This window comes from Rhinopithecus roxellana, chromosome 1 (genome assembly GCF_007565055.1).
Source record: "Rhinopithecus roxellana isolate Shanxi Qingling chromosome 1, ASM756505v1, whole genome shotgun sequence".
NCBI classification, from domain to species: Eukaryota; Metazoa; Chordata; class Mammalia; order Primates; family Cercopithecidae; genus Rhinopithecus; species Rhinopithecus roxellana.
The window spans coordinates 206,345,823-206,360,961 of record NC_044549.1 but is presented as its reverse complement, the minus strand read 5'-3'; the positions used below and the strand labels follow the sequence as shown (position 1 = coordinate 206,360,961).

The 15,139-nt window shown below is 35.0% G+C and overlaps 1 protein-coding gene across 4 annotated transcripts in view; it reads right to left on the bottom strand.

Annotated features, from left to right (window-relative positions):
* ATP13A4 (ATPase 13A4) overlaps nucleotides 1-15,139 on the bottom strand; it is a 156,579-nt gene that overhangs the window by 85,561 nt on the left and 55,879 nt on the right. For 3 of the 4 annotated variants that reach the window (XM_030937236.1, XM_010373005.2, XM_030937246.1), the window contains exons 4-8: nucleotides 9,136-9,206; nucleotides 8,966-9,046; nucleotides 7,391-7,460; nucleotides 5,789-5,923; nucleotides 159-228 (exon numbers count right to left, since the gene is read on the bottom strand). In XM_030937236.1, coding sequence (XP_030793096.1) covers nucleotides 159-228; nucleotides 5,789-5,923; nucleotides 7,391-7,460; nucleotides 8,966-9,046; nucleotides 9,136-9,206 — 427 coding nt within the window. The remainder of the gene's footprint in view (nucleotides 1-158; nucleotides 229-5,788; nucleotides 5,924-7,390; nucleotides 7,461-8,965; nucleotides 9,047-9,135; nucleotides 9,207-15,139) is intronic. The other variant, XM_030937243.1, reaches the window with a different exon arrangement.

Below are 15,139 nucleotides of genomic sequence, written 5' to 3'. Positions count from 1 at the left end.
AAGGTAAAAAAAAATCTTAAGTTCCTCATCCCTTTGAACAAATGCCTAAGGAAAAATGAATATGAAGATGAGAATACCAGGAGCAATCAGAAATACAAATTTAAATTATTTTCTGATTCCATGTGAATAGCACATAGATCTAAAATAATGGAACTTACCTTTTCTCCCACACACAGAGACTGTAATGCTATTATGTGACTCGACTAGATGGTGGAGTTTTACAGATTGCTGAAAAAGAAGGGAAAATGGAAAAGTCTTATCTATTTGAGCATAGTTTCTAGGTATTAAGTAAGGTGCTAGGCTTCTTTAAAGATGGAACACTGTCTTATTGCCAATTGAATGGAATGTACTGGCTAAAAACAAAGGACTAAGTAGCTCTTTATTTAATTGAAAAAGCATCCAATTCCTAGTGATCTTCACGCAGCAGTAAGTATGCTTTCTTCAGCAGAAAGGAATTTCCAGCATGCTCTTTCCACTCAGAAGAGTTTTTGACACTGAACTCCAGCCTGGGCAAGAGAGCAAGACTCCATCTCAAAAAATAAATAAATAAATAAATAAATAAATAATAATGAAATAAAAATAAAAATCAATAAATGAATAAGGAGTTTGATGGTTCCTGCTACTTCCTCATAATATTGGTTGTTGTCATACATGAAACATATGGGATGAGAGTGAATCAGTAAGAGAAACAAAAACACAATTATATTTGATTCCACATTATTGGGAAACTATTGTGTAAAAGACCTCCTGCTTGATTCTGGGGGTTAAAAGTCCCAATCATTTAATGTGTTCATTTTGTCATCCTGATTTTGTCATTTAAGATACTTCCTAAATTCCCTAGCTTCAAATTATTTGCAAATCTGATAAATGTGTTCTAAAAATGATTAACAGAATAAGCCAATGTCAAAAAGACAGGTGTTCTGCTTTTGTGTAACTCATTCTTTTACTCATTTGTGCATTAATCAACAAACATTTATTGAGCAAACTTTAATATTTCAGGAATAGAATGAACAAAAGAGATGTGGTTCTTAACACCAAGAAATTTACAACCTACTGAGAAAAGTAGGTTTTCATCAAGTAACAACATATATAAATGTATAATGACAATCAGGAATAAGAAGAAAAAATAAAGTACTTTTGGATCATATATAGCAAAGGGAATTAGTCAGGAGAGATCTCCCCTGAAGAAATGACATTGAACCTCACATCTGAGTAGGAGTTATTTAGTCAAGGGGTAAAGGCAAATCATGAAGATGAAAAAAAAAAAGGACAATGCCAGGTGACATATCGAACTGTTCTGAGGTTAGAAAAAAAGAGTATGTGTCAGGAAACAAAAAGACCTAGTGCATCTGGAGGGCAGAAAGCAAGGGAGATGCTGGGTGAATCAAGGCAGGAGAAAGAAGTCAAAGCAGCAGTTACACGTATACGTGCAGCAGTCGTTCGTAGAGAGGGCCCGAGGAATGTCCCACAGGGGCTGAGCAGGTATACTCTTTTCATAACAGCACTAAGACGTGAATTGTCTTTTAGAATCTTATTCTTGCACAAGTGTACAGTGGTGATGTCCAGAGGCTGAGTGGTGTTTAATATCACAATAGACTAAATGCAGAAGCAGTTACAAAAATCCAATTGTCAGAAATAAAAAAAAGAAGTACAATTATCAAAGTATTTAAATCAACTGATACAGAAAATTTTTAAAAGACTGCCACAGTCTGAATGTGACCCAAAATTCGTGTATTGAAATCCTAACCCCCGAGATGATGAAATTAGGAGGAGGGGCCTTTGAAAGGTGATTAGGTCATGAATAATTTTAGTGCCCTTATAAAAGAGGCCCAGGAGAGACGCCATATCTCTTTTACCATGTGAGGATGCAGTAAGAAGGTGCCATCTCTGAATCAAGAAGAGAGACCTCACCAGACACTGAATCTGCTGGTGTCTTGATCTTGAACTTTCCAGCCTCCATAACTAAAGAAATAAATTCTGTTGCTTACAAGCCAAAAACAAAGAAAATCCAATTGTCTTCTTTTAAACCAAACATAAAAGAGATTTGCAAAAATGTAAAATAATGCCGTTCTCCTCACTAAATTATTTTTATTTTGGAAAATACAGTTGTCTTTAAATATATATTTATATATAAATATGTTATTATTTTTAATTAATTAATTAACATTTTATGATTCTGAGTTTTAATTCTTAATTTGGTAAATACCAGTAGATATAACCTACAAGATTTAAAACTCTTAGAGATCCTCAGTGATTTTTAAGAGTTTAAAGAGCTCTAGAAACTAAAAAGTTTGTGAGTCTTGAGGTAAAGCTTTAAAGTCTGTGATGAGAATTAGAAGTTTATTGTAAGAGCAATGGGAATATTTTGAAGCATTTCAGTGATAAAAGCTTGTAAATAATCGTGTTCTGCAAGAATGATGTATGGAGGCCAGATGGGAGGTGATTGCAAGGTAGAAGACGATACTAACTCGAACCTTAATAGTGCTAGGGTGGAAAAAAGTGAATGATGTCAAGAGATATTTAGGAAGGAAAAATCAAAGGACTTCCTGTGTAATTGAAGGGGAAGAAGAAAGAAAGTTTCAGGGTTGGCAACCAGATTTCTGGCCTGTGCAACGGAATGGTCAGTAGTATCTGCTACCAAATCAGAAAAACCTAAGTGCAGATTTAAGGAGAAGAATCTTTGAGTTTTATGTTGAGAATGTTGAATTTAAGGTAATTTTTTGATATTAAGGTGGGGATATCAAATAGGTAGTTGAAGCTATGTGTCTGGAACTGAAAAGGGATATCTGGATTTGAGATATACATACAAATTTGAAAGTCATTAGCATATGCCTTTGAAGTCATTGGCATGTACGGCTATAAAAATAATGAAGAATCTTTTATGTACTTGCATGAAAAGATCCTCAAGATATATTAATAGTAATTTTTTACATAGCAGGTTAGAAAATAATGTAATTATGCTACCACTTAGATAAGAAAAAAAGAAAATACATATACTTGTATTTGCTTCGTTTGCCTAAAAACTTTTTTGGAAGATTACACAAGAAACTAATGTAAGCAGTTGGCCAAGTGGAGTGGGAGAGAAAAATGGAGACTTTACATTATATGCATTTTCATGTTGTTTTGACTTTGGAACACTCATTTTTTAAAAGTCAGATAGAGAAGGATGAGCTATCAAAAGAGAATGGAAAAGAGCAACTGGAGAGGATGCAGAGTGTGTTGTCACTGAAGCCAAGGAAAAGAGTGCGTCAGAAAGAATGGAGCAGTTAACTGTGTCAAATCCAACTGAGAGGTTTAGCGAAATCTGCACTGTGGGAAAAAAAATATCCACTGCAGGGGGACCATAACATGAGCAAGCAAAACACCAAGAACCCAATAAAAATTGATAAAGGACACAAAGAGTTCACAGTAAAAGAAATACAAATGGCCTAAAGTGTGAAGAAATGCTCAACTCATAATAGAAAACATGTGATTGGAGTTACTGAATTCTGTTTTCACTTATATTGGTAAAGATAAGAAAAACTTATCTACTGTTGTAAGGAATGTAAATTGGTATTACTTTTTTTATATATAGAGAGAGATGAGGTCTCACTATGTTGCTCAGGCTGGTCTTGAACTCCTGGGTCTAAGCTATCCTGCCACTTCAGCCTCCCAAAATTTTGAGATTACAGGTGTGAGCCTCCATACCTGGCCAGTATTACTTTTTTTAAGAGGCATTTTGACAACATGCATTAAACATACCTAGCTTATGACTAAGTAATTTCAATTGCAGAAATTTTCTATATATCTATACAGATATTCATAAGCATATATACTTGTTATATACATAGGTATACATATGTAATATGTATTCATATGCATACATATATATAGATGTATAAAAAGATATATGTGCAAGGATGCTTCTGCAGCATTGTCTTAGTAGCAAAAGACTAGAAACAACCAAATACCTATCAATATTGGACTGGTTAAAAATTATGATACATCTAGAGAAAATGTATTTGTGCAGATGCAGAAAGATATTTAGTATATAACAGGTAAGAAATTCAAGTGGAGGCTGAGCACGGTGGCTCATGTCTGTAATCCCAACACTTTGGGAGGCCAAGGCAGGTGGTTCACTGGAAGTCAGGAGATCAACACCATTCAGGCCACCATGGTGAAACCCCGTCTCCACTAAAAATACAAAAATTAGCCAGGGCGTGGTGGCACACGGCTGTAATCCCAGCTACTTGGGAGGCTGAGGCAGGAGAATTGCTTGAACCTAGGAGGCAGAGGTTGCAGTGAGCCGAGATTGCGCCATTGCACTCCAGCCTGGGCGATGACAGCAAAACTCCGTCTCAAAAATAAATAAATAAATAAATAAATAAATAAATAAATAAATAAATAAATAAGTAAAATTCAAGTGCAGAACAGTGTACATGGAATATATTCATTCTGTTCAACAAATCATTGCATATGCATTTAATATTGCTGAAAGTATACAGAAAATATGGGCCTAGTGGATGTATCTTGAAAGAGGACCTGAACACTGGGAAGTTTTCCCAACGGGAGGGAGCCTTAATTTTTTTTCACACTCTTTCGTTCTGTTTGAATTTTATTTTAATCATAGCCACATATTGCCCTTTCTATTAAGGAAAAACAAAAAGAGCTAATTTTAAAAGAACTTTTTGAATTTTAAAATGATCTATGGGCTTTGGGATCACAGTGGCGACCTTAACAAGATGTGTTTAAATGGAGTCATGAGGGAGGAAGGCATGTTGGCATGACTGAAAAGTAAGAGGAAGATGAGTAACTAAGGATAACAGACGCAAAGACTCTAGAAGTTTTACTGTGAACGGTCAAGAGAAGAAACTGTTTTGTTTGAGTTTTGTTTTCAAGTGAAGAGAATTTGAGAATGTTAAATGTTGATGGGAAGGCTCTTGAGAAGAAGAGAGGAGTCACTCATGGACTGCATAAGCACCCCAAGAAGGTGGAAGAGGATGGTCTCGCAGGCACAGCCGAGGGCACTTCCTCCACTGGAATGAGAGGTCAGGGCGGGAGGGGGCTGCAGAGATGAGTCATTTGGCACTCAGAAAGTGGGGAGTTGGACAATTTTCTGTCTTATGGCTTCCATCTTTTTTGTGAAATAAGTGATATCTGCCGAATTAAAGAAAGTGGAATATGAGAAGATGGGCATTTCAGACACCAGAAGACAGAGATGGCTTGAAACCTTCATTTCAGAGGACGGGAGAGCACCTCGATTAGAGATGAACAGAAGGCTTGTCCAGATGAGGTTGGAATTCACAGATTTATAGTGCGACCAACCAATCTGCTCTATGTAATTTTTTTCCAACAGTATCTAGAAACCTGGTGTAGGCAACAAGAAAGCCAGGAGTTGGACTGCGGCCTTGACAAATGAGTACCAGCCAAACATAAATGGCAAAGGAGTTCATATTAAATAGATTCCTCCACCTTCCATCTCTCTTCCACCATCCTCAAGTCCCATCAGTATTCTCTACATGCATTTTTTCACATATTCACAATTCATAAACCTTTGCATGTTGTTCTGGCTAATTAGTCTTAAGTAAATTAAAGAGAGAGAGGAAAAATAACTTCAAATGTCAGAGATTGGAATGGGAGGAAAGGGAAAGAACTAAATTGTTGAACACTGCTTACTGTGCTACATATTTCATATCTCATTTACTATGGAGCAGGAAGTGACTATTTCCTGATACTCCTTTCTAACAAATTTTTAATAAACTCACTATTCTTCCCTTTCTGAAACCATAGAACTAATAGAGAAACTCACCTCTCTGAGATCATATACTGTCAAAGATATGGAAATTATGGACATGATTATGATGGCAAAAGCATATTCCTTATAGTCTTCACTAAACCACAAACAGACACTGAAGAGTTGAAATATATAAAATGGATTTAGAACCTGTTGGCAGACATAAAAACAGGAAAGCAAGCAAGATTTTTAGGCTTCACACTTAGCTCTTTATTTATTTGTTTTCATAATCATCTTCATGACATACATCATCCCACACAACATTCTTATTATATTTATTCAGCAACTGACAAGTTCCAGACACTGCTCTAAGCAACTTTACTTGAATTTTCTCATTTAATTCTCACAATTCCCTTATTAACCAGAAGTTACTTATCTCCATTGTAATGATAAAGAAACTGAACCTTAGATCTTAAGAAATATGTCCAAAGTCATGCGACCATGATTGCCACAGACCCAAGACTTAAACCCAGGCAATCTGACCCCAGAGCACTTACTTTTAATCACTGTCACACTTTACAATTTACAAAGTAGTGTCTCATGTATTGACATGTTGACCATCACAATAGTTATTTAAGGAGTAGATGTTGTCATCTCCTGTTTACATTTACTGGCCTTCAGAAAGGTGAAGTATTAGTTCAGGTTTACAAAGTTAAAATACTTTCTAGTCTCTTCTTCTCTATGACATAACACCTGCCATATTTGAAGTCGTTAAGGAACTTGATTAATGGGTGAGTTGAAGACTGCATGTTCTCATTAAGTAGAGAGCTGTGCTGAAAGCAGTAAGCTGCAATAGAGCATCTAGAACACTGTGCGAGAGAGTAGCTGTTAACTTCAACAGCTGGAATTCAGCTTTGGTCAAATAACATGTTGTGCCTTTACTTAAATTCCCCCTAGTTGGTTTCCTTCTGTCTAAAACAGAAATGGCAATCCTTTCTTCTAGTTAGAGAGGCAGCACACAGAAACATTCCCTATTGGTTTGTTTTACTTTCTTTCATGCTTGACAGCTTGCTGGAAATATTTTTAAAGTACCTTAAGTTTAGTAAGCTTTTTTAAGGCAAGGAGGAGTGGAGAGGGAGCACAGGGAAGCCAGAGTACAGCTAGAGGGCTATGGTTTGATAATAATCAATGTAAAGTGAAAAAATGAGGATCCCAGTGACAGGGTCCAAAAAGGAAATTTCACCTTATACCTTGAGATCTGCAGTACTAATAAGGCTGAATAAATGGAGTTTTTTCTTCCTACATTTTTAGGCACCAAGAAACTTGTATCTGTTACCTAACAAAAGGATTAGCTTTAAAAAAAACTGAGTTTCACGAAGTTAAAACAAGTTAAGCAGCACAGTATTAAAAAAGAAAAGAAACATTACATTCATCCAGCCATTAAATGTTAAGTAAGTATAATGAGTTTCACACCCTGTCTTGCATAAGGCAATCTGCAAAAGAACCACTTGAAGAAAAAGAGTAAGCAAGACATATGAGGATAATATGCTTGGCATACTTCCAAAGTATATTCTATATTATAGTTACTTATTAACAAGTAGCACTCTTGATTATTTCACTGGAGTCAAACTTCTTTATTTTCTATCCAACACCAAGAGAAAATGCTGGAGAAATTACCTCCTTGATGAGCAGTTTCCAAACTGGTGTAACTTCAACATCGATAGTATTAGGCCCACATATTAACCTCCTATAGAAAGAAATCACGTATCACTCCATCACAAATAATAAAATTAAAACTCACTCCTCACCTATTCAGAAAAAGGTCTATGTTCAATTTCTCACTTATGGGACCAACATAAGCCTCCCTTGTTATATACCATTCCCATCCTTCTCAAAATAATGGGAGGTGAGGGTTCTCAGTTGCAAAAACGATAAATATGACCATATTGCTTCTAGACCTATACTCTTCCCAAGGTCTAAATATTTTTCTAAATGGTATTTTGGGTATTTAATATTAAATATTGTCTCATTCAAGTAGTTTCAGGATTAGCATGTTCCCAATTCTGTCTCGCCTCAATTCCGGTTTTATTACTATAAGACCATGATATAGTTAAGAGAAAATACCTTTATTGATAAGGAAATGCTGTTTCTACTTTCCTACCTCTATTTAGTAGTTCTGGAAAACTTCATAATGTATTTTAATGTAGGTGGAAAGTTCTGTGATCTCAAAAATAGCTCTACACACATAATTATTCGGCTTTTTGATTCAGTGTCTCTAAAACCCAGAGATGTGTTTCTTTGATTATGCGGAGGAAAGACATTTTATGAGTTACGTTACTGTTGAAAACACTAACTGCTTTCTCTGTGTCTTCCACCTCGATGCTCAGATTAAATAGCTTGGTCAAATGTATGAGAGCAGTGCTTCTCAAACTTTAATGTTTATATAGATCACTTGGTGATATTGTTAAAATGAAGATTCTGATTCAACGGGATGAAAAGTGGTCTGAGATCATGCATTTCTAACAAGCTCCCAGGTGATGCAGATTCTGCTAGGCTCTACATCTCTTCAAAGTAGTAGAAATGGGGAAGGGCGAAGCATGTGAATCATAGAAACTTAGAACAGCAAGGCCTTTAAAGAGTCCTCCCCCAGTCTATGATTGGGAAACAAAGGCACAGGGAGGAAAAGATATTTGTTCAAAGCCCACAGACTCTTGACATACCAGTGCCCTCCCTAAATCTCTCTTCTCTGCCTAATAACTCATTGGAATTGTGGAGCTACACATCTTGCATGGTGTTCTACTGCTGTTCCATGGTTATTATCTAACTGCATTATCATGATCTAATATGTATTTCTTGATTATAACCTAAACTGGCTCAACTTTATATTCTAATAACCTTGAGAAACATTGTATGGAGTAGAAAGAGCACTACCTCTGCAGCCAGGAGTGTGGGCCTCAGTTCTTCCGCTACTAATTCCCATCTGTGTGACCTCGTTCTGGCCATGAAACCTTTCTGAGCCTCAGATTTCTCATTTGTTGTATGGAAATGGTGATAATGTCTGTTCTACCTGCCCCATAAGGTTGCTCTGAAGATGAAGTAATATAATGTATGTGAAAGATTTAATTTAATAATACTAAATAGAGCATTACAATATTTTCTGATATTAATCCATTAAGATAACTATTTACTGAGCTATTTGGCTAACTGATAATAATCCTTTTGAGCTAGTATAGGCAATAACATGCATGGTACCTAATCTCTTGTTCTTCTCTTGTCAAGCCTGATCCAAATTTTTGATGTATCTTGGCAGAACTGAGCCAGTCTTCCAAAGAGCTAAAATAATAATAATGAAAAGAACATATTTAGCAGTAATATTTTTGAGATATTTTTCTTCTTTGGTTGTACTTGCTAAAATAACTTACCCAATTTTCTGGAACTGTCCTTCTAAGTAGTTCCAAACATATCTTATTTTCTGCACTTTTATGCATCTCACCTGCAAAAGAAAAGTACTAAGAAAACCTCTAGTTTGAGGATCAGAGAATAAACAGCAACCAGTGGCTAAAGAAGCATTTGTTTAAAAAGCAAAGATAAAACTTTAACATACTTATTTAAGATTTTATCCTTTTCTAACTTATCCTTTGCTTTTCTACCATACAAATGGTATTCTTTATTAGAAGTCATCATTTAATCAACATGTATCATGGACCTACTACATAGAAAAATATATATGAATAAAACTTAGTCTCTGCATTCTACTACTTTATAAACTAAGAAGGAAAAATTTCTAAAAAAAAAAGACATAGAGTCCAATATGTACATGTCAAAAAAATTAAAACATAATAAAATAAAAAATACGGTTTTGAAATGCTGTAGACATAAAGAAAGAGAAGATGATGGAAGGGCAACATGATGGAGATGATGTATGAGTTACAGTGCTGAAGGATTAGAAGACTTTTACTCAGATGAGAAAATAGAAAGTATTTTAAAGAGACTGCTCACAAATTAGTTTGGGGGAAGAAGGCCAGTGAACACGCCTATTTGTAGAATGAAGAATGAAGCTAGAAAGACAAACTGAAACCAAAGTACTGATACTGGAGTTGAGAAGAAATAACTTAGACAGATAATGAGGTTACAGAAGTCCTCAGTAAGGTTTTCTTTTTAATGAAGAGCAGTGCCCAATCATTTTCCTTTCTAGCATAAAAAGACCCAACTATATGCGACCTATGAAGAATCATTTAACTAGTAATAACATACATAGGCTGAAGATGAAAGAATGGAAGAAGACATTCCATGAAAATGGAAACCAGAAGAGAGTAGAAATAGTTTTACTTATATCAGATAAGATACACTTTAAATTAAAACTATAAAAAGAGACAAAGAAGATCATTGCATAATGACAAAGGAGCCAATTCAATAAGGGATTAACGCTCATATGTATGCACCCAACATGGGAGTACCTACATATGTAAAGCAAATATTAATAAAACCAAAGGGAGAAATTGACTGCAATACAATGATAGTAGAGAATTTCAACACCTCACTCACAGCAAAGAACAGATCATCCAGACAGAAAATTAACAAAGAAATATCAAATCTAAACTACACTGTAGACCAAATGGACCTAATAGACACTTATAGAACATTCCATTCAACAGTTGCAGAATATACATTCTTCTCAACTGCTCATGGAACAGTATCCAGAATAGATTATACATTAGGTCACAAACAACTCTTAACAAATGCTAAAAACTGAAATCATATCAAGTATTTTTTCTGATTATAATAGCATAAAAGCAGGAATCAATAAAAACAAGAAAAACTTCAGAAACTTTGCAAATACATACAAATTAAACAACATGCTCTTGAACAACCATTGGTCAACAAAGAAATTAAAAGAGAAATTTCAAAATTTCTTGAGACAAATGAAAATGAAAACACAGCTTATCAAAAACCTATGGGATACAGAAAAAGCTGTTCTAAGAGGAAAGCGTATAGTAATAAATACCTCTATACAAAAAATAATGATCTCAAATAGACAATCTAACATTGCACCTCAGGGAAAAATGAGAACAAACTAAATCCAAAATTAATAGAAAGAAGGAAATAATAAAGATCAGAACAGAGGTAAATAAAACGAGAAAACAAAAGGTCAAAAAACCCAAAGAGCTGGATTTTTTAAAAGATAAACAAAATTAACAAACGTTTAGTCAGACTAAAGAAAAAAAGGGAAGACTCAAAATGAGTAATGAAAAAAGAGACATTACAAATGATAACAAAGGAATACAAAAAAACCCTAAGAGATTATTATAAACAATTTATACCAACAAGTTTGATAAATCTAGAAGAAATGGAAAAATTCCTGGACACATGTAAGCTATCAAGATTGAATCATGAAAAAATAGAAAATGTGAACAGATGAATTAGCAGAGATTGAATCAGTGATAAAAAAGTCTTGCATCAAAGAAAAGCTCAGTACCTGATGGCTTCACTGCTGAATTCTACTAAACATTTAAAGAAGAATACCAATTCTACTCAAACTATTCCAAAAAATTGAAGAGGGGAAAATATTTCCAAATTCATCTATGCATCACCCTGATAACAAAACTAGAGAAGAGCACAACAAAAAAGAAAACCATATGTCAATATTCCTGACAAACCTAGAAGCAAAAGTTGTCAACAAAATTAAAGTTAACAGCACATTAAAAAGATCATTGATCATGATCAAGTGGAATTCATCCCAGGATACAAGGATGATTCAACATATACAAATGAATAAACATAAAATATCACATTAACAGAATGAAACACAAACACCATATGATCATTTGAACAAATACAGAAAAGCATCTGACAAAATTCAACATCCTTTCATGATAAAAACTCAACAAAACAGATATAGAAGGAATGCATCTCAACACAATAAAAGCCATGCAAATCAACAGCTAATATTATACAAAATTAGAAAATATTGAAAGTTTTTCCTGTAAGATCTAGAACAAGACAAGAATGCCTGTTTTCATCACTTTTATTCAACATATTACAGGAAGTCCTAGCCAGAGCAATTAGGCAAGAGAAAGAAGCAAAAGACATCAAAATTGGAAAAGAACTTAAGTTGCCCCTTTTTGCAGATGACATATCATATATAGAACATCCTAAAGACTCCACATGCACAAAAAAACTAATAAACAAATTCAGTAGAGTTACAGAATACAAAATCAATGTATAAAAATCAGTAGCATTTCTATAACTAATAGCAAACTATCTGAACAAGAAATCAAGAAACTATCCCATTGGCAAAAAAATAATAAAACGGCTATAAATAAAACTATCCCATTGGCAAAAAATAAAAAATAAAAAAATAATAAAAATGGCTACAAAAAATAATAAAATACGTAGGAATAAATTTAACCAAGGTCTTGAAAAATCTCTACACTGAAATCTACAAAACATTATTGCAAGAAATTGAAGAAGACAAAAATAATTGAAAAGATATTCCATTCTCATGGATTGAAAGAACTAATCTTGTTAAAAATGCCCATACTGTCAAAAGCAATATACAGATTCAATTAAATTCCTATCAAAATACCAGTGATATTCTTCACAGGAATAGAAGAAACAATCCTAAAATTGGTGTGAAACCACAAAAGACCCTGGATACCCAAAGCAAACAGAGCAAAAAGAGCAAAGCTAAAGGCATCACATTATCTGACTTCAAATTTCACTACAAAGCGATAATAACTAAAACAGCATGGTGCTAGCAGAGAAATAGACATATAGACCAATGGAACCACGTAGAGAAAACAGAAATGAATTCACACACTTGCAGCCACCTAGTTTTCAACAAAGGTGCCAAGAACACACAACGAATAAAGGATAGTCTCCTTAATAAATAATGCTGAGATAGGCCAGGCATGGTGGCTCATGCCTGTAATCCCAGCACTTTGGGAGGCTGAGACAGGTGGATCACTTGAGGTCAGGAATTTGAGACCAACCTGGCCAATATGGCAAAACCCCATCTCTACTAAAAGTACAAAAGTTAGCTGGGCATGGTGGTGGGTGCCTGTAATCCCAGCTATCAGGAGGCTGAGGCAGGAGAATCGCTTGGACCTGGGAGGCTGAGGTTGCAGTGAGCCGAGACCCTGCCACTGCACTCCAGCCTGGGAGACAGGGCAAGACTCTGTCTCAAAAAAATATCTATCTATCTATATATATATCTATATCTATCTATATATCTATATATATATCTATATCTATCTATATATCTATATATCTATCTATATCTATCTATATATCTATATATCTCTATATCTATCTATATATCTATATATATATATCTATATATATCTAAATCAAACTGAGAAACCTGGCAATCCACATGCAGAAGAATGAAGCTAGACCCCTATATCTTACCATACACAAAACTCAACTTGAAATAGATTAAAGACTTAAATGTAAGATGGGAAATTATAAAACTACTAAAAGAAAAACATAAGGTCTGACATGGCATTGGTCTGGGCAAGGATTTTTTGGCTAAGACTCCAAAAGTGCAAGCTACCCAAAAACAAAAATAGACAATTGAAATTACATCAAGCCAAAAGCTTCTATACAGCAAAGGAAATAACTCACCAAGTGAAAAGACAACCTACAGAATGGAAGAAAATATTTGCAAACTGTATATCTGACAAGGGGTTAATATCCAGAATATATAAGGAACTCAAAAAACTCAGTACCAACAAAACAACTATTTGATAGAAAATGGGCAAAAGACCTAAACAGACATTTTTCAAAAGAAGACACACAAATGGCTCACAGATAAATGAAAAGATGCTTAATATCACTGGTCATCAGGGAAATGCACATGAAAACCACAGTGAGCTATCACCTCACTCTAGTTAAAATGCTATTATCAAAAAGACAAAAAAAATTGACAAATGCTAGCGAGGATATAAAGAGAAGAAACTCTTGTACACAGTGGGAATATAAATTAGTACAGTCATTATGAAAAACAGTATACAGGCTCCTTATAAAATTAAAAATAAACCATCATATGATCCCTTAATCCCAATAGTAGGTATATATCTAAAGGAAAAGAAATCAGTATGTCAAAGAAATATCTGCACTCTCATGTTTATTGCAGTAATATTCACAATAACCAAGATATGGAATTAACCTAAGGCTCTACCAATGGATGAATGGATAGAGAAACTGTACATATACATTTTCTTTGTGGAATGTTATTTGGCCTTAAAAAGAAGGAGATTCTGTCAGTTTTGACAACATGGATGAACCCTGAAGAGACGTTAAATGGAATAAGCAAGACACAATAAGGCAAATACTGCAGGATCTGACTTATTTGTGAAATCTAAAACAGCTGATGTCGTAGAAGTAGAGAGTAGAATATTGGGTATCAGAGGCTGGGGGGAATAGCATAGACAATGGGATGGAGGAAGGTTGGTCAACAGTACAAAGTTACAGTTAGAAGGAATAAATTTTGTTGTTCTTTTGCAGAGCAGGGTGACTATGTTTAGTAATATTGTACTGTATATTCCAAAATAGCTAGAAGACAGGATTTTGAATATTATCACCACAAAGAAGTGATAAACCTATGAGGTGACAGATATGCAAATATCCTAATTTGATTTACACATAATGTTTACATGTATCAAAACATCACACTATACCCCATAAATATGTACAATTATTCTGTGTCAATTAAAAACAAAATTTTAAAAATCCTGGTAGCCACATTAAACCAGTAAAAAAAAAAAAAAGAATGAATGAAAGAAAATAAAAGATACTGAAAAAGATTAGGCTGGCAGCAAATACTAAAGAACAAAGAGGAGGTTATTACAAAAAAAAATAAGGAAGTGAGGGTCTGAGACTGTTGGCAGTGGGAGAAAAGGGAAGGGTTGGTGCTTATGACAATTGTGTGTTCTTGCTTCTGATTCTTTAAGCAAGTTCATATGTGAATGTGAATTTCCATGAACTGGTGACCTAACTAAACACAAAGAGAAACAGTGAGACTGACGTATTGTCATAGAGTAATGGTTATTATACTCTCAGGTTGCTCACTGGAATCATCTGGGGAGCTTTGAAAAAGGCTGCTGTCGGGCTGGACGCGGTGGCTCAAGTCTGTAATCTCAGCACTTTGGGAGGCCGAGACGGGCGGATCACGAGGTCAGGAGGCCGAGACCATCCTGGCTAACACGGTGAAACCCCGTCTCTCCTAAAAAATACAAAAAAACTAGCCGGGCGAGGTGGCGGCGCCTGTAGTCCCAGCTACTCGGGAGGCTGAGGCAGGAGAATGGCGTGAACCCGGGAGGCGGAGCTTGCAGTGAACTGAGATCCGGCCACTGCACTCCAGCCTGGGCGACAGAGCGAGACTCCGTCTCAAAAAAAAAAAAAAAAAAGAAAGGAAGAAAGAAA